The sequence below is a fragment of the Phytophthora infestans genome, genomic scaffold (genome assembly GCF_000142945.1).
Source record: "Phytophthora infestans T30-4 supercont1.17 genomic scaffold, whole genome shotgun sequence".
NCBI classification, from domain to species: Eukaryota; Oomycota; class Peronosporomycetes; order Peronosporales; family Peronosporaceae; genus Phytophthora; species Phytophthora infestans.
In genome coordinates, this window is record NW_003303742.1 from 1,493,808 (window position 1) to 1,520,690 (window position 26,883).

Below are 26,883 nucleotides of genomic sequence, written 5' to 3' on the forward strand. Positions count from 1 at the left end.
TTCCTGTCAAATTTAATATTAGAAACCTAGTAAAACGCATCGGAAAAGGCGGGAAAACGTTTCGGCGGTTTTACTCTCACTTTTGAGTGGGAAAGTCTCTTCCGTGAGTCAGTGATGTTGCTCAACACCCTCCGCACCAAGGCGCGGGCGAACGGCTCGTCGCAAGCGTCAAGTGGTGGCGCGTCCAGTGGCGCCAAGAAGCAGCGCTCCATCCACGACTTTTTCTCGCAGTCGTCGGCCGCCCACAAGCGCGTAGGCAAGTTGCGCAAGGCTCGGCGGTCTCTGGAGGCGTCAGCCAAGGGCAACAGCTTCAGCTCCGCAGCAATGGACGATGGGGAGGAAGAGTCTGTGTCCATACAAAAGCGCATCGATTACGACGTGATGGACGACGAGAGTAGCGAGGATCCGATGCTCTTAGCGTCACAGAACAGTGACAACGGCGCGCGCAGGCCCAAACCCAAGAAAATCGACTTTACGGGCTGCTCAAGTCAGCGCAGCGAGCCAGACTTTGAGCCCACACACACGCCTGTGCGCTTCGGTCTGCCACCCACCAGTCAGGGCTATTACACGCCCGGAATGGCCACGCCCATGCAACAGTACAGCCAGGACGACATGGACTTCCTCACTCCTCGCGATCAACCGGTTATCCCACTGTCGAACCCGACAACACCGTCACCGTTGAAAAAACGACCTAGACTCAGTAGTGGAGCAGACATTGTTCAGGAGGAACAGGTGCAAAACCTCACACAGGACATGACCCACATGGAAGTGAGGCACGCACGGAAAGGGTTGCCGTCTTTTTCCAGTCAATCGTCCATGGGATCGCCAAAGGTCAACGTGGTGGTCAATGGCAAGAGAGCGAGACCCAATAGGTGAGTTTGTTGCATCGAGAAGGTGTGGTCGTGGACATGTTGTTGACCATTTTGTTTTTGTCACGGGGTTGTTGCTGCTGGTCGTATTGTTGCAGTGAACAAGCGACGTCCTTCTTGTCCGAAGATAGTTATGTGAACCCGTTTGCACCGGAGCCGACGACGGAGTCTGGGAAGAAGAAGATATCTAGACGCAAACGACGGTCTTTCCCGTCGGCGTGGGTCGGAGCGAAGAGTGGATCGCCGGTGTCCAAGTATCTGTCGGATTTTTCAGAACTGGGGGTACGAATTGTCTCGCTGCAGACGTTTACTATTGTGGAATTGATATTCTGACACGTATGTTGACAGCTGATCGGCTCGGGGTCCTTTTCTAAGGTCTACAAGTGTATCAAGAAAATCGATGGCTGGATATACGCGGTGAAGAAGAGCAAGCGGCACTTTCGGGGCAAAGCAGACACGTACGATGATCTCGACTTGATCTCATTTAATCTGCTCTAATCTATGTTTCTGTGTGGGTTTTTGACAGTGAGCGAGCACTACGCGAAGTGCAGGCACTAGCGGCGCTGAGCAGTAGCAACCACGTGGTTCGGTACTTTGACGCGTGGATAGAAGACGATTTGCTCTACATCCAGCTCGAAAGCCTAGAGGGCTGCTCGCTGGCTGGCTTCGTCAACAAGTATGCACCACACAAGGTTCCGGAAGAAACGCTGTGCAAGCTCTTGTGTCACATTGCGCAGGTACAGTGTCCAGCATCTTGAGCACTGCTTTACCTGGCCTGAATAGCTAATAGCCGTTGTGTATATCAGGCTCTCTATGACATGCACAGTAAGAAGATGGTCCACATGGACGTCAAACTGCAGAATGTTCTTGTTGGATCAGGAGAAGTGTACAAGGTTTGTGTCTCGTGCTACGTTTGTGGCTAGTCTCAAGTGGTTGAGCTAACAATTGTCTTGAAGTTGGGCGACTTGGGAACTGTTGCTCATCTTGACGGCAGCATGGAAATCACAGAGGGCGACAATCGATATCTTAGTCGGTAAGCACCATGCTGCGTGCATTGCTGTACTGGCACGGGCAAGCTAACATGTAGGCGTGTCAACGTAGGGAACTACTCGAAGGCAATCGGAATAATTTACGCGCCGGTGATATCTTCGCTCTGGGAGCCACAATCTATGAGCTCGCGCTCGGAACGACGCTGGCGAGTGGCGGTGAAGAATGGCAGAAGATCCGCGACGGAGACCTCGTCATGTTCCGGTAAGGATACGTCACTTGTCATTGGCCAATCGCGTCGCTAACGTTCTTGCTCACACGTTCGCCACAGACAATACTCCAACTCGTTGCAGCACCTGATTGCTAGTATGATGCACCCAGACGCACTGCAGCGGCCTCTCGCCGAAGATATCTTGCAGCACGAGGTGGTGCTGCCCTTCCGTTAATCAGTTTTGAAGCCTAAAATTGCTGCATGTCGGTACACTATGCAAGGAAACGAAATATACTACATTTGCACAACTTGCGTTGAGCAGTACTAGCCGAGCGCCGCCGCTACGCGGCGGTAATTTAGGTTTACTTTAGATTTTTGCCTTCCCGCCTTCGCTTCGCTTCGGCGGGATAATTAGTCCAAATCCTCTGAGTCCCCCGTGTGCCTAAATCGACTTCTTAAATTTCATAAATCTGCGTTTCATTTGCTACAAAATGCTGAGTTCCCAGTAAGCCGTGTATATTTTTCTACCGGTACAAAAGACTGAACCCCTAGCTCATACTTACCATGCTCATAAACGCTTACGCTAGTGATCTTGGCAAAGTCTCTTTATTGTTGTTGGCTATCACTGTCTTAATCTTCCACCCAGAAGCACCTGCACTTCAGTCTAAAAACGCTAAATAATATATTTAGTTCAGCGTCGTGCTCGATTTCACGGGCCGTTTCTGAAACCTAAATTGCATCAATACAAAGAATATCTGTCCAGCTTGCATCAAATACCCGCTTGTACTGCCTGGTTAAGCTTCTAATAAACTGACTATTAACCACTTCGCATACCAAACTCGCTACTTTGAAAGAAAATTAAAAGTGTTACGATTTGAATTTTTAATAAAAATATTCAAGCCGTAGCATTTTTTTATGCATTAAAGTGTGTTCATTTTGTGCTGATTCAGAATCAGTCATTAGACACTCGAACCTGTGCCTGTTATGGTTATAGCCTTTGGATATAACGATGCGTCGCAAGACGCCTTGCTGTTGTTGTTGTTGACGGCGGTATTTTTATTTGATACTTAAACGATGATGTCAGGATGGTTAAACGTAGATTAGGCTTTAAGTTGATAAACGTTTCTTTACGGGCCTACTTATAGTAACCATAATTGACACCTCTCATGTTGTGCTGTTATCTTACCGCTGCATGTAAAACCTTATTCTACGCCCTTGTCGGCAACGCGTCTACCTATTAATAAGTATCAGAATGTTGTTGTCTAAAAACCCGCTTAGAAAACAATGGTCAAGTTCAATTCGCTCACAGTAGTAATTGTCATCATCACATATAACTTCTTTTGTTCACACGTCAATCTAAAACTTTCTATCTTCGTGAATCAAGTGACAACGTTTATAAGCACAGCTTTGTTCTTACGACCAGTCCACACGACCGGCTACTGCTGTACATGTAACATATACGATTTAGTGATACCAGAAAAGAGAATTTAGTATACTTAAACCATGTCCTCGGAATCACGCATGCTTACGTGTACGATAGGCACCCTGCCCTCCGTTTAGTACTCAAATATCAATAGCAACATGCATTATAAAAAAGTAAAAAATATTTAAACGATGCCTTTATGGATAATGTATAGCCTTGTGCAAATCCCCATATGTAAACTGGGAAACACATGAATTTATTGATGCAACAACACAATCTAGTTTTAACCAATTAAAGCCACCTTCGCTGCGCTCGGCAACCAGTAGAAATATTTAAATCATTTTATCCAATGATTTGTCCGGAAAAGCGTGACAGGCACGACAATTTAGTGTGACGGACAGACAGGTTGCTGCAGTAGATGTTTAAGACTAGCCGAGTGCCGCCGCTACGCGGCGGGAAAGAATGAATGTCGTTCCTTGTGTTTTGCCTCCGTTCCGCTCGCTACGGCTCGCTTCACTACTCGCATGGTAGGCTGGCAGATTGTGGCTCAGGCGGGCCCATAGGCCCGCAGGGTTGCAGAAGGTGCCGATTTGGGCCGCCTCGCTGCGCTTGGCAGCTTTTAGGCCAATCGCGGCCACCTTCGCTGCGCTCGGCAGCCAGTAGGAATATTTAAATTATTTTATCCAATGATTTGTCCGGAAAAGCGTGACAGGCACGACAATTTAGTGTGACGGACAGACAGGTTGCTGCAGTAGATGTTTAAGATTATAATTTTAATTGTCGCATAAGGCCACTCCCATGATCCATCGTCTAACGATTCGTGCGGGGCTTTTTGCGGTACTGTATGAAGTACAGTTTGTACAGTGCTCCGACTGGTGCACAGCGTTTTTCGTGTGCGTCATTGACCTTGGCAACTGACGCGGCAATCACAATCCTTGTTCATTCGTCCAAACTATGGTATCTTCTGAGTCAGTTTGGCTTCCGTGTCTGGTGGTTTCGCAGCCACTCAAGCACATTCCAGCAAGTGCGGTGTACGGGAGACGTTTGAGACTTGAAGCGCCATGGCGACGAAGGAGGCGTATGTGTTCCCCACTCTGACGGAGATCAAGCGGTCGCTACCTAAAGACTGTTTCGAGGCTTCGGTGCCTCTGTCGCTCTACTACACCGTGCGTTGTCTGGTGATCGCGGTGGCTCTAACCTTCGGTCTCAACTACGCTCGCGCTCTGCCCGAGGTCGAGAGCTTCTGGGCTCTGGACGCCGCACTCTGCACGGGCTACATCTTGCTGCAGGGCATCGTGTTCTGGGGCTTCTTCACGGTGGGCCACGATGCCGGCCACGGCGCCTTCTCGCGCTACCACCTGCTAAACTTCGTGGTGGGCACTTTCATGCACTCGCTCATCCTCACGCCCTTCGAGTCGTGGAAGCTCACGCACCGTCACCACCACAAGAACACGGGCAACATTGACCGTGACGAGGTCTTCTACCCGCAACGCAAGGCCGACGACCACCCGCTGTCTCGCAACCTGATTCTGGCGCTCGGGGCAGCGTGGCTCGCCTATTTGGTCGAGGGCTTCCCTCCTCGTAAGGTCAACCACTTCAACCCGTTCGAGCCTCTGTTCGTGCGTCAGGTGTCAGCTGTGGTAATCTCTCTTCTCGCCCACTTCTTCGTGGCCGGACTCTCCATCTATCTGAGCCTCCAGCTGGGCCTTAAGACGATGGCAATCTACTACTATGGACCTGTTTTTGTGTTCGGCAGCATGCTGGTCATTACCACCTTCCTACACCACAATGATGAGGAGACCCCATGGTACGCCGACTCGGAGTGGACGTACGTCAAGGGCAACCTCTCGTCCGTGGACCGATCGTACGGCGCGCTCATTGACAACCTGAGCCACAACATCGGCACGCACCAGATCCACCACCTTTTCCCTATCATTCCGCACTACAAACTCAAGAAAGCCACTGCGGCCTTCCACCAGGCTTTCCCTGAGCTCGTGCGCAAGAGCGACGAGCCAATTATCAAGGCTTTCTTCCGGGTTGGACGTCTCTACGCAAACTACGGCGTTGTGGACCAGGAGGCGAAGCTCTTCACGCTAAAGGAAGCCAAGGCGGCGACCGAGGCGGCGGCCAAGACCAAGTCCACGTAAGCAGTATGGAGACAGACTTTGGCAGTAATAAAACAGCGATCTTTTCTGAGTACACAGCAACACGGTTTCGTTTGCCGTTTTGCAAAAGCACGCATGACACAAATTGTGTCTCGCGTTCGGCACTTTTTGCAAGAAAAAATGAGATACACACCTGGATAAATGTCATATCAGCAATAACTGACACGCACTTTATTCATGCCTGTCAGTGACAGGCTGTCACTTCGTAGAGACTTTTGGAAACCGAATGGCTCAGTGGTAATGAAACAACGACAGACGAGCAAGACGAGGCGAGGCAAGGACAGTCTTGTTCAGATCCTGACGTTGCGTGTTTGTATAATCGTTGCCAGCATAAGTAAGGAGCAATACTATTCACACGTGCAACAGAAATCCCCGAAGCCCCTAGCATGTAAACACCCACCACCTCTCCTTTTTTTTATCCTTGCACCGCGCTAAGTACTTGTATTCACCAGGTTCACAACCAACGCTTGCCCCCATGTTCAAAAAAGTTTGCACAGTCACTGTATTCTCCTCTGTCTGTTTGAAGAGTCTCTCTTTCCGGCCATAACTTAGAGCAGCAGCACGTTCTCCTTGGGAGTCATGCCACCGCCGCCGCCGCCGCCGCCGTTATTATAGCCCTCCATCGCACCCGGCGCTTCCGGTGTTGCCATCTCGGCCTCCTTGCCCTTCCTCAGCAGCCGCGCGCCGGCCGCAATAGCTACGACCGCTAAACAGCCCACGACGATGGCGATGATAGAGCCGATACCGAGGCCACCATCACCTCCAGACTTAGACTTGTTGGAGCTGTCGCTTAGAATGGACCCGGGGTTGAACGATTGCTGGTTCGCCGAGCTGCTGCCCGGCGAGATGACCACGCTGCCAGATCCGGAATCCGAACGCCACGACCCTGACGCGGAGCTACTGGAGTTGGCCGCCGATGAGGCGGAAGTGGACGTCGAGTTACTGCTGTCCGCAGTTGCATCCGAGCCTGCAATACCAGTGTCAGAGTTAGTTTAGTGAGCAGTAGCAGTGGCAACAATCTCACGAGCCTTACCGTCTGAGCCCGACGTAGTGGAGGAGCCAGCAGACCCGGAGTTGGCATTGCTGCCCTGACTACCGTTGCTGCCGTTGCTACTGTTGGCAGTGGAAGAACTGGCGTTGCTTCCGTTGCTACTGTTCGCGGTAGAGGAGCTGCTGGTGCTCTTCGAGTTGCTACTTGCGGTGCTGTCCGTGTTACTAGTGGTGGGCGCGGTCGTGGTCGAATCTGCCGTATCTGAAGACGCACCCGAGAGCGTCACCGACCTTCCGTCCTTTGTCAACGAGCCGTCCGCGTTTACGTAAATGAGATCCGTGCGTCCAGCCGCTGCGCAACCCATGATGGGCGTCTCCGGTAGCAGCGCGCAGTTCGTTCCGGAAGGGCAGGCGCCTACGCCCTGCGAAAGTCCCGACGCGTAATACGTTCCGGAACACGGTGCCGACTGGACGCACTGTACACCCGGGATGTCCAATACACTCACTGTGAACGCGCAATCTGTATTGCAACACGCAGAATTTGCCATATTGTTAGCATTTCCGTTAGCCGCAATTAATCACTTTGCCATTGTGTTTCAGACGCACCATTGGCATTGGCGCCTTGTATAAGCAGCAGCGCGCCGGCCACTGCGAGTTTCGGCCACATTGAGAGTGTGGTGCCCTGTTGTTGCTTTTTTCCCTGTTGCTTTGCGCTCGCCGCCGCTACGTCCGTTCACGCGTCTGATCCGATTAGGTTGCTGTGTCGGTCGTTCCCTTTGGCCTTAGATTGTTGCAAGGCGATTGCTTCTGAGGCGCGTCGATGCAAATACCGAGGAAGCAAAAGGGTTGTTTCCAATCGGTTAGCCTTCCGTTTTGCGAGAAAACTTGGGAGTGAAAGAGGGAGAGGCGCTACAAACACCACCATGAAAAGAGCCAGACCACGGACTATCAAATCGTGGCGTTGCCCCGCGCTCACGAACCGACGCTGCTCCACAAATTACTCTCTGCTATTGGTTATTAATCAACCGTCTGAGGGGTGAAATGGTAGAGGCCTCATTCAATCGGCAAGTTGCCCCTCGACCGAGACTCTACCACACCAAGGGCTGTCAGCGGCACTTTCGATCCCCACCGGGAGGACAGCAAACTGTTTGAGCTGCCGATGCCCAGGCTTTATGCTCGTCGACAACGCGGCGGGCGGTAAGGTGTGGCAGTGTGGAGCTGTGCAGGCTGCACTGCACTGCCGCAATGCTACAGTAAATGTAGGCATTATTCTCGATAATGTCATGGCCACATGGCATAACTGTCCATAGTGGTGGATGGGAATACTGGATTACCAGCGAGCCGAGCGAGTCGCCCTTGACCCCGTCACCACGTGGTGCCTGTCACGATCGGCGCACATGAAGTCTTGACAGTGCGAGTCGTGGCAGGTTGCGCAGCATCCAGATGCTTTAGTAGACTACTATTATTAATAGTAGTGGAAACGCCGCGTTTCTCCAGTGTGAAGCTCACACTGTGAAGTTCAGTGTACATGTATTCACGTTCAACGTGAATACACTTACCGGCTGGCAGACGGCTGTGCAACTATCTGCGATAGTAATCTAGAAACTGGGGAATGTATCTTTAATTGCGATTTTGCAGCTCGTCGGTGTTTTCATTACGGCTCACCGCCACCTTTTAGCGTTGGGAGTCCCGATAGGGACGGATATCACTGCCAGGCTTCGGTTAGTCGACTTGAGCGAGGAAGACGAGCCAGGGCACATGACGTACAGCTTCAACGCGGACGCATGGCAACGAGATAAGGCCGGCTGCTGGGGCCCGCTTGGTGCTGCTTGGAAACACGTGTGTAGCCTCGTGCGATCTTGGCGCTCTCTGACCCGCTCCATATGATCACCTGGCACTGTGAAGACCGACACCACAGTTTCTAGTCCGTACTGTAGCAGCATAGCTCTTGGTGTTATCTTTTGAACTTTCAGGAACCCTGCTGCTGCAAGATACAGCCCAACGAAATTATTAATATCTTTGTTCACTTGCGCAAACTACATGTAAATCGTTTTAGCGACACACATTGCACGTAATAGCCCTATCAAGGAGGAGGCTTCTCTATAACCTGAGGTTGCTAACCTCTACTTAGTTTTGAAAAGCTTTCTTGTTCTAGAGAATGGGGGCATTATTCGGGAGCGTGCTTTTATTCGGGCGGGTCCGCTAAGTCGAAAAGGATTTAGAGAGCTTTAAATTAGTTTCTGGAATATCGCAAGGCTTGAGTTTCCAGATAAAATCTAAATAAATGACGGATCGATTTACCGATCAATATTCCATTACTTTTTTTCAGAGGGGTCGCGTTATTCCACTGGAAAAGAGAATTGGAATATCGATCAGTAATCTATCCGTCATTTATTCAGATTTTTTTAGATACTGTACTTGTTATTTCAAGCCTTGCGTCATTTAAAACACAGGTAGCGGTAGCCCTAAATTATTCTACACTACAGGCAATTTTATTCCACAGGAGTACCTCCGCCGCCATGAGTGCGAACTCGAGCGAAGTGCTGAAGAACCTCCTGATTCTTCAGCTTGAGGGCGTCAAGCGGCTTGTAAACGAGTATCATCAGCAAACCGAGGCTTATGTACAGCAATTCGGCCATCTCCCGCTGTCCCAGGAGCCCGCAGAGGCCGCGCACGAGGCCCGTATCACGCTGCGGAGTCTGACTTTAGCGTCGCCTTCACTGGCCGATGGATGCGCTGTCTCGAAGATCATTCTTGACGCCACAAAGAAGCATTGCGGGGTGGATATGTGTGCCACTTCACCGGTACATCTCGAAAGCTTTCTAGCAGTCTCTAGAAACGATGTAAAGACCGCCGAGGACCGTGTGCACGCACTCTTCGTGCTGGACGCGACACTGTCGAAACCTCAACACCAGAAGGAGATGCAGTCGCGATTCGAGGGTAAACAGGGCTACGAGTTGCTGGTGGAGTGGCTCGCAATCAGCTGCAGCTACAACGACGAGACGTCTATGGCATTCACGGAGCTTCTGCTGCTCGTGCTCCAGCGCAATGTGCCAGCCGTGCCGTTCACCACAAAGATAATGGTTAAAAGTCTTGCGAAGTACAGGAACGTGATGAAAGGAAAGAAGAACAAAGCTCTGCTACAGAAAGTCGTCACCCACTACCGAGAAAAGATCAACTCGTAGTTCCAGTTTAAAATTCTGACCACAGTAGCTTTCTTCATTATTATTATTAGGTTGTGAAACCTCAACTTCCACGTTCTTTCGGTCCTAGACTTGTATCTGTATCAGCGGCCCGATAGATGGAAGGCTATCTGGACCACCTTGAGACGACAGGACTGCATAGGAAGGTCTGGGAAAGTCGCTTTTTCAAGCTCAACAAGACCTTCCACGTGCTCGAATACTTTACGGACGAGACTCAATATGAGCGGAAAGGGAAGCTGGAGCTTCGTGGCGCTACTGTGGCTACTGCAGATGAACTTGGTGGACTCTTAAGTGAAGACAAAACGTTAGTGGAAATGTCGAGACGATTCATCTTCCGAATTACAGAAAATGGCAGTAAGAAGCACCATTTTCTGTGTGTCAACCTCAGTGGAATTGAAGCTCCGACGTATAAACTGGCGTCTTCTAGTCGCGATTACTTGGGCGAATGGCTTCGTGCTCTCCGAGCAACAATAGTTACTGCAGTGGATCCTCCTCTATCGACAGCCACGATGGGCCTGGGAGAACTCAATACACAGATTGGAGCCTTTATGAACCACATGCATCTCTCTGCACGTATTTCGAATAGAACCCCGGACCACGGGAAGTCCATCTACGAGATCACAGTGAAGGCGTGGATTCTGGCACGCGAACTTGTGATGCTAGAAGGTCAGGAAGGATACCCTGGACCTGGCGAAATGTCATGGCAGATACTGGAGTATTCATGTGCATGGAAACTTCGAAAGTCCACGGCAGAACTTCGAAACTTCGATGGGCAATTGCGACTATTTCTTGGCTCGAGCTTGCAGAATCTTGACTTCCCGTCGAATTCACTTGGCAACAAGCTGCAACAGCTTCATCTGCATGCGTCTGCTACTCAAAAGGAGACTGAGAACCTACAGCGCATGCAAGAGTACGACGCGTATCTGCAATCTCTGTTACGCTTACCTGCCTTTTCATCATTTGGTAGTGACGCTAGCACAATGTTGGATACGTTTCTTGATATTTCTCCTCATCTCACTTCGTTCCGGAAGTTGGAGAAGGAGATTGGACAGAGTTTACATCTCCGTGATCGCACAGTGGTACCGTGGAGAGACCGTGAGCGCTTCCAAATGCTCTACAAAATGCACCTTGAGGTCATTACTGCCCAAGAGGAGAACGCTCGTCGTGTGCAAACAGAGCAAACAGAAGCTCTTCGAAAGAAGTCGAACGCGAGTCATCGCCACCGACACAGTCGTCACCACTCTAGTGATAAGAGGAATTATACACAAGACGAGGAGTTTGCTCCAGCCCCAGTGGGCGTCTATGTTTCTCCTCTACCAGCACCAACGAAGCTAAATACGACAACTGAGGTACGCATAATAGTGTGTCCACGAAGGTTTTTTGGTGTTTACCGTGTTTTGTTTTGCGATTGTAGGAGGCCCGCCCAAGTGAAGTTGTCCATGATCGCATTGCTCGAATCGGTCATCGCCTTGTGGTCGCATTCGAAGCGTAGATGACATGCAGGACACCTCTTTTTTTTTCATTCCACGATTTTCTTAATTAATTAAACTTAAACCACGCTATCACAAGGAAATCGGCTATGTAGTAAACGCACTTCCTCATCACCGATCGCTTTCGAAGCCATCATCGCTGTAGCGATCACCAGACGTTGGTTTTGTCTTTACGTGACTGCAGTCTTGCTCCTGGGTATTGTTATCTCCATCCTCTTCGCCTATGACGTCCCCGTACTGCTTCCATGGGTCTGAAGAGCTTTTGTTCGGCGACGAACTGGGCACTTCATCTTCAGGACCGACCAACGCTGTCTTATTCAGAGCGGTGGCCGTGTCGACAATACCCTCTTGCGTTGCTGTTTGGTTAGACTCAGGAGATAAGCTGCTAGCATCGTCTTTCTTCGTCTCGCGCCGACTGGATGCAGCAGGAGAAGAACTCAGTCGAGGAGAAGATTCGCGACTTCGACCAGAGGATATGGATTCCCTGAGCTTGGTAACCATACTTACCGACGAGGCCGAGTCTACATGTAGCTGGTTTGTCGACTTTGAGCCACCATGCGCCAACGTAGACCCCGAAGATCGATTGATCCCTGTACTTCTCCTTCGGTCCGTATTCGAATCAATATCAAATTGTAGATAGTCTGGGTCCATGGGGCCACCAAGCTCCTTTAGTATTTGCAAGGCCTCTTGATGCTCGGATTTCAGAGCTGAGAGCGTGATTCCACTTCGAGCCTTCATCTCCTTTCTGGATCGGATCAGCGGTGTCTTTGCAACAGCTGTACGCGAAGACGTCGTTCGACTTGTAGCTCTAGGTGCATGCTTGGAGCCCCGAGGTCCATTGTTCATGTCTGCTGTGGCACGAATCGTTGGGGTTGAGCGTTTCTTCAAGATTCCTTTGGGTTTAGCTTCTCCGCCGTTTTTGGTGGCCGAAGAGCCGCTAGACGTAACACGAATAGAGCTCTTTGTTCCGACCTGATTAGACCGTGAGGAAGCTTTGTTCTGGCTTGTGGACGATGATGGAGCTCCACAAACGTCGATGCTGGGTCCTTCACTCGTCTGTCGAGCCGACTTGTGTTTTTCTCGGTTCGATTTCATGATTTGCTTCAATTGTTCAAACTTCCTCGCAAGTGAGAAATCCAGTTGTGGCACGACCGAGTTGTTCTCATCCGGAACTTCATTGTTGTCCAGCTCACTGACAGTTCGTAAAAAAGACTTGGCGACGGGAGAATTGTGAGCATTGTTATCGTTGTCGCTCTCCGCTTCGCGCTCTAAAAAGTCAAGAGCACTTCGATCTGCCGACGAAGGAACAGCAACCTGACGGCGTGGAGCGTACAGGTTTGAGTCACTGTGAGCAGCGGGCAGACTGCGTTTCTCTTTGCCAGCGTCCAACAGCTTCGAGAGAGAGGACGTTGTCGCTAGTGACGCAGGAGCGGACCCATTATAACTCGCTCTCTGTTTGCTTTCTGGACGAGTCGACACACGTCTCGTCTTACCACTGGGAAGAGCTGGTAGTCGGTGGTTCTCTCTTGATGGTGGATATTCACTCCCTGTCCGTGCTCGTCGTGATTCTTTACCCGATGCACTCTTAATTTCCTCGCGATACTTTGCGTCATGTTCTGCAAACGCCTCAATTGCCGAGGCAGGATGGAAGAGTCCGTCAGCTGCGGCGTTCTGATCAAACTCGTCGAACATTGATCTATGATACCTCAAAGTCAGCAATTAACAGACAGTCTCTCACTAACGTTATTAGCGTACTGTACCCGCTGAAAGACGCACGAGTTGGAAGCGGGAAGACTTCTTGACGAGCGGTGTCGAGTGTGCTGGACTCGTCATCACTCGTCAACTGAGGCTCTGCCTTGCATGTATCTTCTTCATCCGTGTTGTTGTCATGTGGCAATATATCATCGTCACCTTTGGGATGTCGTCGCGCTGAGTCGGGGGCTTTCTTCTTCTCTAGTCGACACCACAAATCATTTAAGTGTTCGAAAAGCACGTCAAGTTCAACAGCAGACGAACAGTACTGACTTCGTAATTTGTTCTCTATCGCTGGATGCAGTTGATTCGAAAGAGTCGACTTCACACTCGTCAATCTTTTCTTCCGAGTCACCTCAGCTTTCGCCCTACCCAGCATCAGTTTCATAAGAGACGTGTTCTTTGTCCATTCCTGCCGTCTGAACGTACATCATCCTTGACGAGAGGAGCGAGTTCTTCTTCGGGTCGCCCCAGTTGTAGTCCATTTCGCAGCCTGCACAGACGAATATTTGTCACTCTAATTTCTTTTAATCTAACCGCTCCTCTAAACATAGCATCTACGAAGAAAATTGTTTGATTCGCTTCAACATGAAATTTGGCGAGATTACAACCAATTTCTACCGAAAGCCAGCTTTTACTCTTCCTTGACTTCCACGGAGCTCGATTTGTTGTCGCTGTCCTCCTCAACAGATGCAGTATCCTTACTGGATCCGATGCGCGCTTGGCTCCAGTCCGGAATAACTCCACTGTAGCCATAATCGAAGAACAATTCGTCCCCAGTCGCGATATCTTGCTTGGCGTAAATGCCGATGCGATGGTCTCCATTCACCAGCATGATCCTAGCGAAGCACTTGGGGGCGTCCGAGTCGTGGTTCGCAAACTTACTCTTGTTGCCCTTCCGCGTCGCATCCACAACGGAGTCTTCGGTCAGATCGAACAGGAAACTGATCGTCGTCTTGTCATAGACATTGCCACGTCGTTCCGCTTCATCTTGAGACAGGAGCGAGCCAGTGTACTCGTACAGGAACTCGCCCTGCTTGACGCTCTCCATGGCGTACGCTCCCCATCCATGAGTTTCCGAAGCAGAAACTCCGATTTTACGCATCTGGCCACGCATGATGTTGACATTCCCACAGGTTTTGAGCTGAGCAACAGTTTTGCCCTTGCTTTCCTCATCAGCGACAATCACGGGAAGCTCGCAGGCACCGCACGACGTGCAGACGTCAGGATCACACTCCCGCGCGGCGAAATAGCACGGACATTCAGAGGTTCGACACTGACCCACTTCGCAGTGGCAGCCCGGGAAACGATTCGAGCAATCCAGAGAGCAGCCACAAGACTTTTCACAATAGTGATCGCGACGCATGCATGAGCACTGCGCCGAGTCACACGAGCCGCCGTCATGGTGGCACGGAACGTACTCGTGATTCGCTCCACGGTCCTTCATTCGCTGGGAGCGCGTGCGTCGCAGATGTTCGAAGCTGTTGCCAAGCACTCCATTTGATCTCTCGCGATTCCGTCCGTACGCACCACCCCGAGATAGGCTTAGTCCATCGTCTGGTCTACTGTCACGCTCTCGGAGAAACTTAGCGACGTCAGTGCAGCTTCGTGTGACAATCAACGCCGCTAAAGCGCACGAGTTGGGACCAACACACATCTCCAGCTTATCCAGCAGAGCAATTTCCGCGCCTTCCCACTGCTTGTCCTGCAAGACACTACAATCGTCATTCTCTCCATCTTGGGTCGTATCCGATACTGGTTTAGAGCAGTGAGGCCCGCACCGCATGTCAGCAGATAACAGTTCTGTCTTCCTATCCTGCGTAAGTGACTGATAAATGCCGTCAAAGCCCAGATACTCCGACACGTCCGAGGTCTTGGAGCGAACCAGCTTTCTCAAGCGAACAGCACTCAGCTTTGACGACGCCTTGGTGCTCGCAGCCGTTTGGGCACGCAAAGACCTTCGGTTCGATGCACCCTCGCTAGCGGCGTTATCAGCTGCAGTCTTCTGGTCGATGTCAGCGTTTCCAACAGCGGGTGTGAGTTCGGACGTTGGGTGGTCGGATTCGGGAGTTTGCTCGTCTTCCATCTCATCATCTGCATCGTCCTGCTCCTCCTCCTCTGCCAGCTCTTCTGCCAACTGCTCTTCTTCAACACGTCGCCACAGCTTCGTAGCAGCCTTCACCACTGGATAGCTTGGATCGACACGAACGACCGGGACAGGCTGCTCTCGACCATGATTCCGACAACTGTATGTACAACAGCGACGGCAGAAGAAATCTTGATACTTAACCACGAGTTCTCGGAACTCTTTTGAAGGAGCGTTTCGAACGCCCGTATCGCTGCCGTCCTGACGACAATTCAATAATACATGACCTGGGAGTGGCTGCAAGCGTCCACGAAGATGTGCCCCCGTTCGTGCAGCGAAACACTCCTTGAGAAGAGTAGCCATTGTCTCATTACTGCTTTGCTGGTCTTCCAGCTCCTGCAAGTGCTTCTTGTACAATCTCTCTCGAGTAACACGTTCCAAAATATCGGAATAGTTGGCAAATGGCTGCGTGAAGGCTCCACAGCTCTGAAGCGCCTCGAAAACAGCCTGATCTCCTCCACACGCATTCACAACGTACCGCAACACGTACTCGTTGACCTCGTTATCCATTCCCACAAGAGTATCTTTGCGAGCTTCCATGCTGGAGAACTGCGGCGCCTTATTCTTGGCATTAGTTGCGCTGAAATACGGCACAAAGCGAATAATAGGGTCATCTTCGACACGATGTGTGCCACACGCGAGCATGCACGTCGTAGAGCGCGGGATCGACGCAATCTTACTGAGATACGTCACTAGTTCGGGGTACACGTGTCCGGAATGATCAGCCTCGGTTCTCCCCAACGAATAATGAGGACGAATTACACCTTCCGGGGGGAACTCGTCGTCTCGGAGAAGTCTCCGCGCTGCCACCTTCTCTAACCGGGAAATGTGCAGCGGTAATCCTGTCGACACCATTAAAGTTAGCAAGTATCACGTCAGCGTATACCGTTTTCAGCCTTACCGGTTATCGCACACGCCTTTTCCCGCAGCTGTGGTCGTTGCTCTACATACGCCGCGATCTGCTTCCGCGTTTTTGTTATTATTGCGTTGGCTCGATGGGCATGGCACTTTTTAACAAGCGGTGTGGCCTCTTCTATCAGTTGTTTAACGCGATCCTCCACTTGCAGCTCTTCTTTGGCCTCTCCGCGGGTCCCGGACATCATGGTAAGCGGCTTAGGCTTCAAGAACGCGGTCGATACGGCACATTTCTGCTTCAATTCGACATCAAAATCCTCCAATGGGGCGTCGAAATCAAGTGCAAAAGGCTCGGAGACGCCCTCACGATCCGGAAGCAAGTTAAGAGGCGCCTCGGCGAACTTTAGATTGCGCCAAGCTGTTGAGTGCAACATCGCGTCCTGGATGGCGTCTTCGTCTCGAGCAAAACGGCGTTTACATTGCGGCTGTGCTCCATCTCCTTCCAGTTTGACGAGCGACACGCCGCCTCGCAGCGCCAGCTGTGGGCCACCGTCGGGGGAGCGCGGACTCATGTTGCGGCGCAGCTTCTGGCGCTTAGAGCGTCGCTCCTCGGCACGCTTTTGCTTCAAGTGCTTTGCAGGAGACTCGACCGTCTCACCTTTACGCAACTGCATGGGGGAAGAGTGTTGGTGGCGACTCTTCTCGTAGTTGATACGCTCCATTTCGCGCTCCTGAGCCATCACATCCGAATAAAGCACACGCGTTTCGGTCTTTCGGTGCGTGCGTCGCGGCTCATCCGATGACTCTCGACTGCGCTTACGGCTGTCGGGTGAAGCAGCGCCACCTTCCGACAATTCGGTGTCTGGGGCCTTCATGTGCACCTTACAATCACTCTCGCCCCCTCTCCAATGCGGAATGAGCCACTGGCGGGAAAAACGGATTGACACAACTGATGATCGATTTAGACGGGGTAACTTTAAGCCCGACATTCTGCGATCAATTTATAAGATGATTGGGTGATGGCAGTGTGTCTTATATGCGACTCGCTATTTGCGATGCCACAACTGAAGTTTAACATTAGTCGACCACGTGAGGATGGCGTTGCGCACTCTGTTGGGACGGCGACAGGACTGCACGCGGCGGTGGCTGAGCGTGGAGAGGAAAGTAAGACCGGCGCTGCGACTGGAGTCGGGCGCCTGTGGACTGCCACACCCGCAGAAGCGTGCGACGGGCGGAGAGGACGCCTGGTTCATCAGCGGCAACACTGTCGGCGTTGCGGACGGTGTCGGCGGCTGGGCGCGCAAGGTTTATAGTCAAGTATTTAACTGTACTATTGTGTCGGGTATCTAAGCTGGTTATTCGGTCAGGGCATCGACTCGGGCGAGTACTCGCGCACGCTCATGAACTCGGCCAAGCGGACGGTGACGGTCGCGGATAAGACACCCACGCCGCTGCAAGTGCTGACGGTGGCACATCGAAGCGCGCAGGTAAGAAGGATATGGGTCTGATTTGGTGGAAAATTGAGTCTGATGGGTGTCTCTTGACAGTGTCCGGGCAGCTCGACGGCTTGTATCGTGCAGCTGAATGGTGATCTACTGTGGTTGTTTTGTATATTGTTGTTTGGAGCTGCTGATAATTTGATTTCAATGTGTGCGCAGATTTGTCGTTGCAGGCGATCAATTTAGGCGACTCGGGCTTCCTGCTATGTCGGTTGCAGCCAGACAAGGTAGAGGGAGGTGCACTGAGGTGGCAGGTCGTTCACGAGACGCCTAACCAGTGTCACTACTTCAACTGCCCGTACCAGCTGGGCTTCGGCGCCAACGGAGACAAGGTCCGTGATGGTTACATTGTTGGCTCTACGTATGACGTTGAAGTGCGTATTTCTGCAATTGCAGCCAGAGATGGGCGAAGTGTACGAGCTCGAGACACAAGAAGGCGACGTGATTGTGCTGGGCACCGACGGACTGTATGTTGCTTTTGTAAAGCTCTTATCGGATAGTATGGTGACCACACAATTCTGTCATTTCGTTTTTGACAGCTTCGACAATTTGTTTCCGAAGCAGATCGCAAGTCTCCTCGATACGGTATTACCATCCACTCCGGAGCTTGATCACCATAGTATGGAGAAGGTGGCGTCATGCATTGCCCACACGGCGCACAAAACTGCAAAAGGAACGAAAAGCAAGACCCCGTTCGCAATAGCGGCACAACAGGCTGGTTACGAATATCTCGGTGGAAAGATGGACGACATCACTGTTGTCACCAGCCTGGTGACGTCTGATGGAGTCTAATTATACTGACGACGGTATGAAATGCTGATCGAAATAAAAGCGATTGTAGGCAAACCGTTCGGTCTGTGGCTAATATTCCACAACCACTATTTGTATCCAACTCTGACAACCACTATTACCACTAACAGACTTGTATCCAACTCTGACAACCGCTATTAAACAGACTTGTATTCAACTCTGACAACAACTAGTACTATTTTGGAAACAGACCTACACCTTTGCCCGTCCAAACTGAGATTAGTTTCAAGCAAAGCGGACAATTCGTTTCGTGAAATATGAATAACAAGTTAAACAAAAATAATCAGCAAAGCGAGAATAATTTCATCCAAAATAAGACAAGGAAAGGCGGCAGCCGTAGTATGGGTGGTGAAGACGTCTTGGCGCCAAAATGCGCGCGAAAGCCCGCGCACGAGGCTGAAGTAGCTCACTTCTCAATTCACCTGTTTGAGCGCAGGTGCCCTCCCAACCCCTCCTCCGAAAGCACACACCCGCCGAGAAGCTTCGCGTTCTTTCCGCACATCGTGCAGGACGCATCGAGCCCATGACGTGCAACAATGGCATCAACAAGACCAAACGCTCCAAGTTCGCGACAGCTCTCAAGGACCATCAAAAAGACGGTGACTGTATTATCTACTTAGATGAGACTAACTACAATGTGTATTGTAAGCGTGGTCGGGGACGCGCGCGTAAAGGAGAACGAGCTATACTGGTGATGCCACCGTCAAAAGGGGCCAACTTGCAAGTCCAGTGCGCGGTCAACTCAGCTATGGGTGTTGTACTCCATCGACTGGAGAGGGGGAGTATTCGTATTGCCCAAAATACTGCCTTTATCGACGAGGTCTACCGTACAGTAAAGGCGTCTCCTGTCTTTCAAAGCAACTTGGCCGGTAAGAAGGTTGTTATCGTCCTGGATAACGCTCCTGCACATCGCCAAACAGAAGTGCGGGTGGAAGAGCACGCCGACCTGAAGCTACTACGCCTCGGCCCCTACTCTCCGATGTTTAACCCCATCGAGGGCTGTTTCTCCGTCCTAAAAGCACGGATCAAGGCGTATCTTGCTTTGTATCGCGAGGAGATTTGCGATCGAAGCAACATGGCGGATGATGACGGCAACCTTTTGACAATTAAGGAGCGTACCATGCGCTTCTTGGAGAAGGCGGCTGAAGCGAGTATCAAGTGCATCACCCCCACGTTGGTGGCGAATATGGAGTTGCACTGTCGAGATGCGGTGAATGCGGCGGAGAAGATGAACGACATGGTCTACGGTATCTAGGTCAGTACACTAGATCTTCTCTTTTTGAATGAGAACAATCTCGGATTCATTGGTGCTTTTAATCACGAAAGAAGAAAATTGCAATTAATAAAAACATGTTGTCCACTTTGTTTGAGATTATTCTCAGTTTGGACGGGCAAAGGTGTAGACTTGTACAGTGCGCGTCGTAATTATGGCTGCACCTGAAAATAGAGCTCTTGCGCCGGAAACTGAGACCTGCCTGCAATCGAAGGGCCCGGAGGCCGTCTTAAAGGGATAGAAGACTTGTGCAGCAAACGAGGTTGAAAAAGACTAAGTCGGCTTGGAGCCAGGAGGCAAAATCTGGTTTGAGGTCGGGTCAGAGTTATAGCCGCACTTGGTATTATAAAATTTAGTGAAGTAATAAACAAAAATAATTGGCTTTTAAATGTAATAAATGAGACCTGTGGACAGCCTTGTGAAAGACCTTTTAGAACCTATTCTTAGATTCGCAGGGAAGCCAGAAACGATGCCACGAGGCAAGCAGCTAACCGAGGAGGAGTGCAGCACTACAGAGGCGGGAAAAGCAACCGAGAGATCGGCAGGCTCTTAGGACGCGACGAGAAGGCAATAAGGAACTACTTTAAGCGCGGGAAGGCGTCCTCGCTGACGAAGAGGACAGGAAGAAAGCCGAAAATAGTTGGCCGGGAGGCCAGGCGCGTCGTGTTGGTTTGGCACTTGCTCGGCAGAAGGTAGAAGTGAAAGTGAGAAATATATTCAAAGGAGGTTTTAGTTGGATTCTACATGCACACTACACAATAACCTGAAAAGACACGCGCCTACACTCGATCTGATTGGTCCCAATAGTGAAACCGAGTCAAAATGTCGTACCTTCAACATTGTCGACTCGATACTTGCGTAAAGGTCCTTGGGGGTCTGGCTTCCGGTCGCCTGCCCGTTGGCTGGCTCTTACATCAATGTCCAGCACTCCTCCCCAGAGCCTCGGGGTTCCTGAATCACTCGATGTCGACGAGTCCGATATCTCCCGTAGCTCCTTCACCCGTGGCGCCGGTAGCGCCTTCGTCAGCAGATCGGCAAGCATTTCCGCGCTAGCCACATACTCTGGCACCACGACGCCCTTCTTGGCGCAGTCTTGGATGAACTTGAGCTTGACGTCCACGTGCTTCGCCTTGGCCGAGCTTGATTCGCTCTGAGCTTGCACGATAGCCGCTTGGTTGTCCATCAGCATGGACATACGCAACTTGGTGGCGATATCCAGCTCACCCAGTAGCTCCTTCAGCCCGAGTAGTTCCTGAGCACCCACTGTCGCAGCGACGTACTCCGCCTCGGCCCCGGAACTCTGCTTCTTGCACTGCCATGACACCGTCATTCCGTTTACTTGGATGATTGCCGCGCTCACAGACTTGCGGTCGCTCTTGTCAGCTGCAAAGTCGGCGTCCGTATACGAGCGCAATCGTAGTGGTAGTCTTTTAGCATTGTCGTCGCCGGACATATCCATCTTGTGCGATCGGGTGCCACTCAGGTACCTGGCGATGCGTTTAGCCAGCTTCCAATCCGCCATCGTTGGTGCATGAGTCCGTCGTGTTGCACAGTGTACAGCGAACATAATGTCAGGACGCGTGCATCTCGCAATCCACAACAAGCTCCCCACCAGTGACTGGAAATTTGTCACCGTTGGTCCTGCTGACGCGGTCTCCTTTGCCGTGTGCGGAAGTAGTTCTGCCAAATCTGACTCTGCCGCGTCTTCTCCTCCGATCGGCGATCGCACCGAATTTGCTTTGTCCAACCCAAACTTGGTGAGAATCTCGACGATTGCAGCCTCTTGGTCAAACCTGTAACCACTGAGCTCGTTGTACTGCACGCGCATACCAAGAAAATTGCTAGTAACACCGAGATCCTTGAGCTCCAGGACGGACATGTCAGCGAAGAGCTGGGAAACCCTGTTCTCGTCCGTGCCAGTAACCAGCAGGTCATCCACGTACGTTCCGACGATCGTCATTCCAACGCTGTCAGCCTTGAAGTACAGGCACGCGTCCGTAATGCACTGGATGAACCCAAGCTTGACCAGTTCGCGATGAAGGTGCTCATGCCAAAGGCGTCCTGCTTGCTTCAGACTGTAAAGGCTCTGACCAAGAAGTAGGCCAACTTCATCCACGCTCTCAGCTCCGAGCGTCTTCAGCTCTTCCTCCGTGATAACGAGTCCGTCGGGGACGAACAGCAAAATCTCGATACCCTCCTCCGTTTTCGCCTTTACATACGCGTTTGGAACGTCGCCGTGTCTGGCAGGCACATTCCATATGATCGCAATGACGAAAATGAACTTGACATTAGTCATGGTAATCACAGCCGCAAACACGAGAAAGAAGTTAACGCCGAACTTTTGCTCGTTGCCACAGGCGACTAGTCGAGCCTTGTACCGCTCGATCAAGCCCGTGCCTGTTCGTTTCTTCTTGTACACCCACTTTGTATGCAAGCGAATACTACCAGGCTCGAACTTGACCAGCTTCCACGTGTTAGTCGCCTGTAGAGCTTCAAGTTCTTCCTTTTCAGCTGCCTCCCAAAGCGCGCTCTCGGCGCACTTCCGCGCCTGCCTGTAGTTCTTCGGTTCCGGGTCATCAGCGTGAGCATTGACGTCCTTAACTTCGGATACGGTCAAAACCACAGGCTCAGTGTTCAGCCTCGACTCGTCAACCTCCACGTCTCCATCAGATTCAGCACGGCGGCGCGACTTGCGGCGTGAGCGACGAGATCTTCGTGGTGTGGAACGTGGTGCCGGTGGCGTCGTCGTCGTGGGAGCCTGAACAGTTGGTGGCTTCACATCGGATTTCTCCTCCAACGCGCGGATGTTCTGCACATGCCTCGTGACGATCACCTTGTTCTCCGAAGGCAGGTACACCTTGTACCCCTTGGTCGATTCGTCCTTGCCGACGACGACGCCCTATCACGCCCTCTTCTTCATGGCGCGCTTTCCGGGGTCACGAAACACGGAGCACTTTGATCCAAACATGACAATGTCGCAAAGGTTTGGTGCTTCGCCAGTCAGCACTTCGAGCGGCGATTTCGGATCCTCGTTAGCGCGTGACGAGCTCCGGTTCAGCACGTACGTCGCGTACTCAACCGCGTCACCCCAGAAGCTCAGCGGCAATCCTGCACCGAGCACCATACACCGAGCCATGTTGAGAGCCGTGCGATGCATCCGCTCCGCCTTGCCGTTTGCAGCTTGGTTGCCGACTTCTGACACCTGACGAGCCACTCCGTTTTCTTTGCAGAAGAGATCCACGTTTCGGTACTCTCCCCCACCGTCCGTGCGGAGAACATGCACGCGAACGTCGAACCGTTTTTCGAACTCGACAAGAAAGTCCTCGAACTTCTTTGCAGCCAGGTTCTTCTTCTTCGCCATGAACACCTTGCAGTAGTTCGACTTGTGGTCCACGAAGTTAACCATGTAGCGGTTACCTTGGCGGTCAAGTGGCGTCATGGGACCCTTCAGGTCACTGCAGATGACTCCTCCGACTTTGTCGATCGGTGCGTGCTCCCCGGTGTCCTTAGTCGGTCGATTCGCTCGAGTCTGTTTACCCTCGGCACAAATCATGCAGGGCTTACGGTCACGATTCGATATCTTGATGCCGGATGCGGGGTCATTTGCCATACGCTCAATGGTGTCCAATGACAAGTGACCGAAACGTGCATGGAAGCCCATCAACGTGTCCGTGGCGACAACCGGCGAGGCTATGTCCGTACTCGTATCCACCACGTTCATGATCAGCTGCTCCATCTTAGCATTGTTCGTAGCTACCGATTCAAGTCTAGCCACAAACACGTTGTGCTTTACGTCGACATAGAATACCACTTCGTTGTTTTCATCAGCGCCAACTTTCCGTTGCGCTTGGTGAGAGAGCATCCCTTCGCTATCAGCCGTCCGTATGAGATCAGCTTCTGCGCGAGTTTCGGTGCGTAGTAGACCTCACTGAGCTCCACCTCAGCCGCGACTCCGTCGACAATAGCTCTCAAAATCACCGATCCTTTCTTGGCTACGTCCATCGTTCGCCCATCCGGTAACATGCAGGTGTCCTCACCAGAGCACTGCACTACGGTAACCAGTAGCGCAGGATCATTGACAAGATGTCGGCTGGCACCGCTGTCCAGAATCCAGCTCGTAGCGTCCACGGACTTGAAGTCGTTACCGGCGGCAAGTGCGAACTTTACTGGCTGGTCATTGTTGCTTCTAGCGGAACGATCTGGGCAGTTCTTCTTCAGGTGTCCAACCTTCTTGCACTTGTAACATCGCCGCGTTTCCTCTTGGGACTCAGCCACTGCGTTCACGACTTCCTTACCAAGATGCTTTGGCGCTCGATCTTCATCGGTCATCATCTGCGCCCAAACGACCAGCTCGTTCGCTTGTTGGAGAGGATCCGGCCGCGTGATGTCACACTTGGCCATCAAGGCGTGCCTCAAGTCCGGATCCGCGTACTTGACGATGTTCTCCAGCACTAGCGTTGGTGACGCGTTCGTTGCCATCATGAGAGCATTCAAGTACAAGAAGTGCTCATTCCACGATCGCGACGGGTCCTTCTTCGCGCCAAAGAGCTTCATTCCTTGTTGCGTCGAGAGCGCCCGCTTGAACGACAAGTGCATCTGATCCATCACAAACCAGAGCGTCGGCTGCGTGGACCACCAGCGCATGATGTGCTGCGGGAAGAAGAGCTCAGCTTTACCACGTAGATGCTGGCCGAACTTGTTCACCTTGTAGCGCTCAGGCCAGGCGTAGCCACACGCCTGCTCCGCCATCTCGATCTGCTCAATGAACAGCAGCGCCCACTGCTCGAAGCCGCTCCCAAGTCCCTTGTAGACCTCGCTGCCGTCGAAGTTTCGCATGAAGAGCTTCGCATCTTTGGCAGGCGGCACTCTCTCGTTGAGATGCAGCGGCGAAGGTCGATGTGCTTGGTACTGCGCAGCTGGTTGTTGCTGCGATGGCGCCTGTTGAGCTGCATCTTGGGCCTGGAACGGTGTGCCTCCTGCTTGTTGCCCAGCACCAAGACCACCATACACCTCAGGCGTCTGCGCACCCATGCCGAAGTTCGACGCGCCGAGCTCATGCATCTGCATGCGCTGCATGCCCAAGCTGCCTCCGTGCTGCAGTGCCTGACGGTACACGCTCTGGCCCAGCCCAGCCCCCGCACCGGGTGGCGTGACGGCCGCACGCTGCTGGTGCGTCTCCAGCGACCGCTCTAAGCTGTCCACTTTGGCCGTGAGCTTAGTGATGAGAGCCGCGAGCGCTCCAGCGTCCGGCGTGACCTTCTCTTCGTGATGCTCTTCGCGCCTTTCGTGGGCGGCGGGGGAGGCGGGGACTGCCTCCGTAGCAGCGTCTGCGTCTGAGTTGTTGACCATTGGGCTCAAAACCTGTTGGTTTGGCACTTGCTCGGCAGAAGGTAGAAGTGAAAGTGAGAAATATATTCAGCTGGATTCTACATGCACACTACACAATAACCTGAAAAGACACGCGCCTACACTCGATCTGATTGGTCCCAATAGTGAAACCAAGTCAAAATGTCGTACCTTCAACATTGTCGACTCGACACTTGCGTAAAGGTCCTTGGGGGTCTGGCTTCCGGTCGCCTGCCCGTTGGCTGGCTCTTACATCAATGTCCAACAGAAAAAGACTAAGTCGGCTTGGAGCCAGGAGGCAAAATCTGGTTTAAGGTCGGGTCAGAATTATAGCCGCACTTGGTATTATAAAATTTAGTGAAGTAATAAACAAAAATGATTGGCTTTTAAATGTAATAAATGAGACCTGTGGACAGCCTTGTGAAAGACCTTTTAGAACCTATTCTTAGATTCACAGGGAAGCCAGAAACGATGCCACGAGGCAAGCAGCTAACCGAGGAGGAGTGCAGCACTACAGAGGCGGGAAAAGCAACCGAGAGATCGGCAGGCTCTTAGGACGCGACGAGAAGGCAATAAGGAACTACTTTAAGCGCGGGAAGGCGTCCTCGCTGACGAAGAGGACAGGAAGAAAGCCGAAAATAGTTGGCCGGGAGGCCAGGCGCGTCATTCGACTGGCAATTGTTCGAAACCTGTCCGCCCAAGAGATCGCAGGACTGCTCCCATCGACACCAAGCAAGTCTACGGTACTCCGCGTACTACGTAGACGCGGCTGTTAAACGGAGCTAAGACGGGTTACTAGCAGGGATGCTGAATATTGCATTTTTATCTATTGCACGTCATAGCGGACAATAGATTATTGGTGACGGCAGCATGTGAGCCCTGAATAGATAATTGAGCAAGATAGACGCGAAAAATAGATTATTGATGCAATAATGTGTCAATATATTGTGTGCTTAGCGTCATACTATCACTCCGCACCCTCCACTGTACGAGCATCCCAATAACTTGCATTTTGACGCAAGAACAGAAGCATTTCCAGCGTATACGGCTGAAGTCTGTGGCGTTGCTGCCCATACGTAGTTCTAGCGATACTGAAATAGCGCTCGACGATGTTCGACGTGGGAGGGATGGAGGCGACAAGATCGTACGAGGGCTGTCGCTCCTCGAGCCGGCGGCGTTTCTGGACCCTCTCGACGAAGGAAGCGTTCGTGTCTGCCTCCACTTCTCCAGCCGCTCCATCTTGAGCACGTGCAACTACCGTAAATCTCTCGAGAGCAGCCTTTTCCGCCCTGGTCAGACGCTTGGCTTGGCCCTTCAGCACTCGGACACATCCAGATTCAAAATCTGGATTGTGGACAATATCAGCCCTTGGCGCTGCATTAATATATTGTTAGTACAAATATTAGTGTAAGCTACGAATATACCAGAAAAAAGTTCTCACCTAGGTAGCGCGCAGACGATGGCATTTCCGCTATAAGGCTGTCAAACCATACTCGAGCGTCAAGGAGGTCGACGTTGGATCCTTGGAGCGCCTTCGCCACTGACACCACGTCCTTGAGCTCGCCCAGTAGATCGCGCAAGCGCCGTCTGGATGCCGCGTGCGGCAGCAGCTCCGCCAGCTCGTCGTCCTCTGAATCTATGAATGGGAGGATCTCAAAGTACCTGTTGACCATGGCAAACGAGAACCCCAGCGAGTGTGCTGACGTATGATTGGGCGAAGGTCCGTGCTAAACCTGTAATCATTCATTTATCGAAAATTACTGTTAATTCACAGAAAATTTAAACATTTTTTCAATAATAGTCAAACTTCTTACCGGAGCTTAGCAGAGTGATGGAGCGTACGCAGCTTGATCATGACCGCTTG

At 51.7% G+C, this 26,883-nt stretch overlaps 7 protein-coding genes across 7 annotated transcripts; 4 read left to right on the top strand and 3 right to left on the bottom strand.

The window, feature by feature from the left end:
* Positions 1–114: 114 nt before the first annotated feature.
* PITG_10062 (protein kinase, putative) lies at positions 115–2,302 on the top strand (the record flags this gene model as incomplete). Its single annotated transcript, XM_002902552.1, has 8 exons — positions 115–872; positions 968–1,184; positions 1,245–1,327; positions 1,396–1,606; positions 1,676–1,762; positions 1,826–1,902; positions 1,971–2,120; positions 2,188–2,302. The coding sequence occupies 8 exons, from the start codon at positions 115–117 to the stop codon at positions 2,300–2,302; spliced, it is 1,698 nt and encodes a 565-aa protein (XP_002902598.1).
* Positions 2,303–4,480: 2,178 nt separating this feature from the next.
* PITG_10063 (omega-3 fatty acid desaturase, endoplasmic reticulum, putative) lies at positions 4,481–5,696 on the top strand (the record flags this gene model as incomplete). The annotated part of the gene is made up of 1 exon (XM_002902553.1): positions 4,481–5,696. One exon carries the CDS (start codon positions 4,552–4,554, stop codon positions 5,635–5,637), a length of 1,086 nt encoding a protein of 361 aa, XP_002902599.1.
* Positions 5,697–6,147: 451 nt separating this feature from the next.
* PITG_10064 (uncharacterized protein) lies at positions 6,148–7,525 on the bottom strand (the record flags this gene model as incomplete). Its single annotated transcript, XM_002902554.1, has 3 exons — positions 6,148–6,622; positions 6,689–7,165; positions 7,252–7,525. 3 exons carry the CDS (start codon positions 7,310–7,312, stop codon positions 6,204–6,206), a joined length of 957 nt encoding a protein of 318 aa, XP_002902600.1.
* Positions 7,526–9,139: 1,614 nt separating this feature from the next.
* On the top strand, positions 9,140–10,363 carry PITG_10065 (uncharacterized protein; the record flags this gene model as incomplete). Its single annotated transcript, XM_002902555.1, has 1 exon — positions 9,140–10,363. One exon carries the CDS (start codon positions 9,165–9,167, stop codon positions 9,828–9,830), a length of 666 nt encoding a protein of 221 aa, XP_002902601.1.
* Positions 10,364–12,449: 2,086 nt separating this feature from the next.
* PITG_10067 (uncharacterized protein) lies at positions 12,450–13,575 on the bottom strand (the record flags this gene model as incomplete). The annotated part of the gene is made up of 5 exons (XM_002902556.1): positions 12,450–12,454; positions 12,532–13,034; positions 13,099–13,204; positions 13,355–13,458; positions 13,520–13,575. The coding sequence occupies 5 exons, from the start codon at positions 13,573–13,575 to the stop codon at positions 12,450–12,452; spliced, it is 774 nt and encodes a 257-aa protein (XP_002902602.1).
* Positions 13,576–13,648: 73 nt separating this feature from the next.
* On the bottom strand, positions 13,649–16,991 carry PITG_10068 (polycomb-like protein; the record flags this gene model as incomplete). The annotated part of the gene is made up of 5 exons (XM_002902557.1): positions 13,649–14,795; positions 14,847–15,164; positions 15,243–15,395; positions 15,459–16,078; positions 16,138–16,991. 5 exons carry the CDS (start codon positions 16,661–16,663, stop codon positions 13,725–13,727), a joined length of 2,688 nt encoding a protein of 895 aa, XP_002902603.1.
* A 175-nt stretch (positions 16,992–17,166) lies between these two features.
* On the top strand, positions 17,167–18,035 carry PITG_10069 (uncharacterized protein; the record flags this gene model as incomplete). The annotated part of the gene is made up of 5 exons (XM_002902558.1): positions 17,167–17,396; positions 17,459–17,578; positions 17,639–17,678; positions 17,750–17,922; positions 18,003–18,035. 4 exons carry the CDS (start codon positions 17,492–17,494, stop codon positions 18,033–18,035), a joined length of 333 nt encoding a protein of 110 aa, XP_002902604.1.
* Between the last annotated feature and the right edge of the window lie 8,848 nt (positions 18,036–26,883).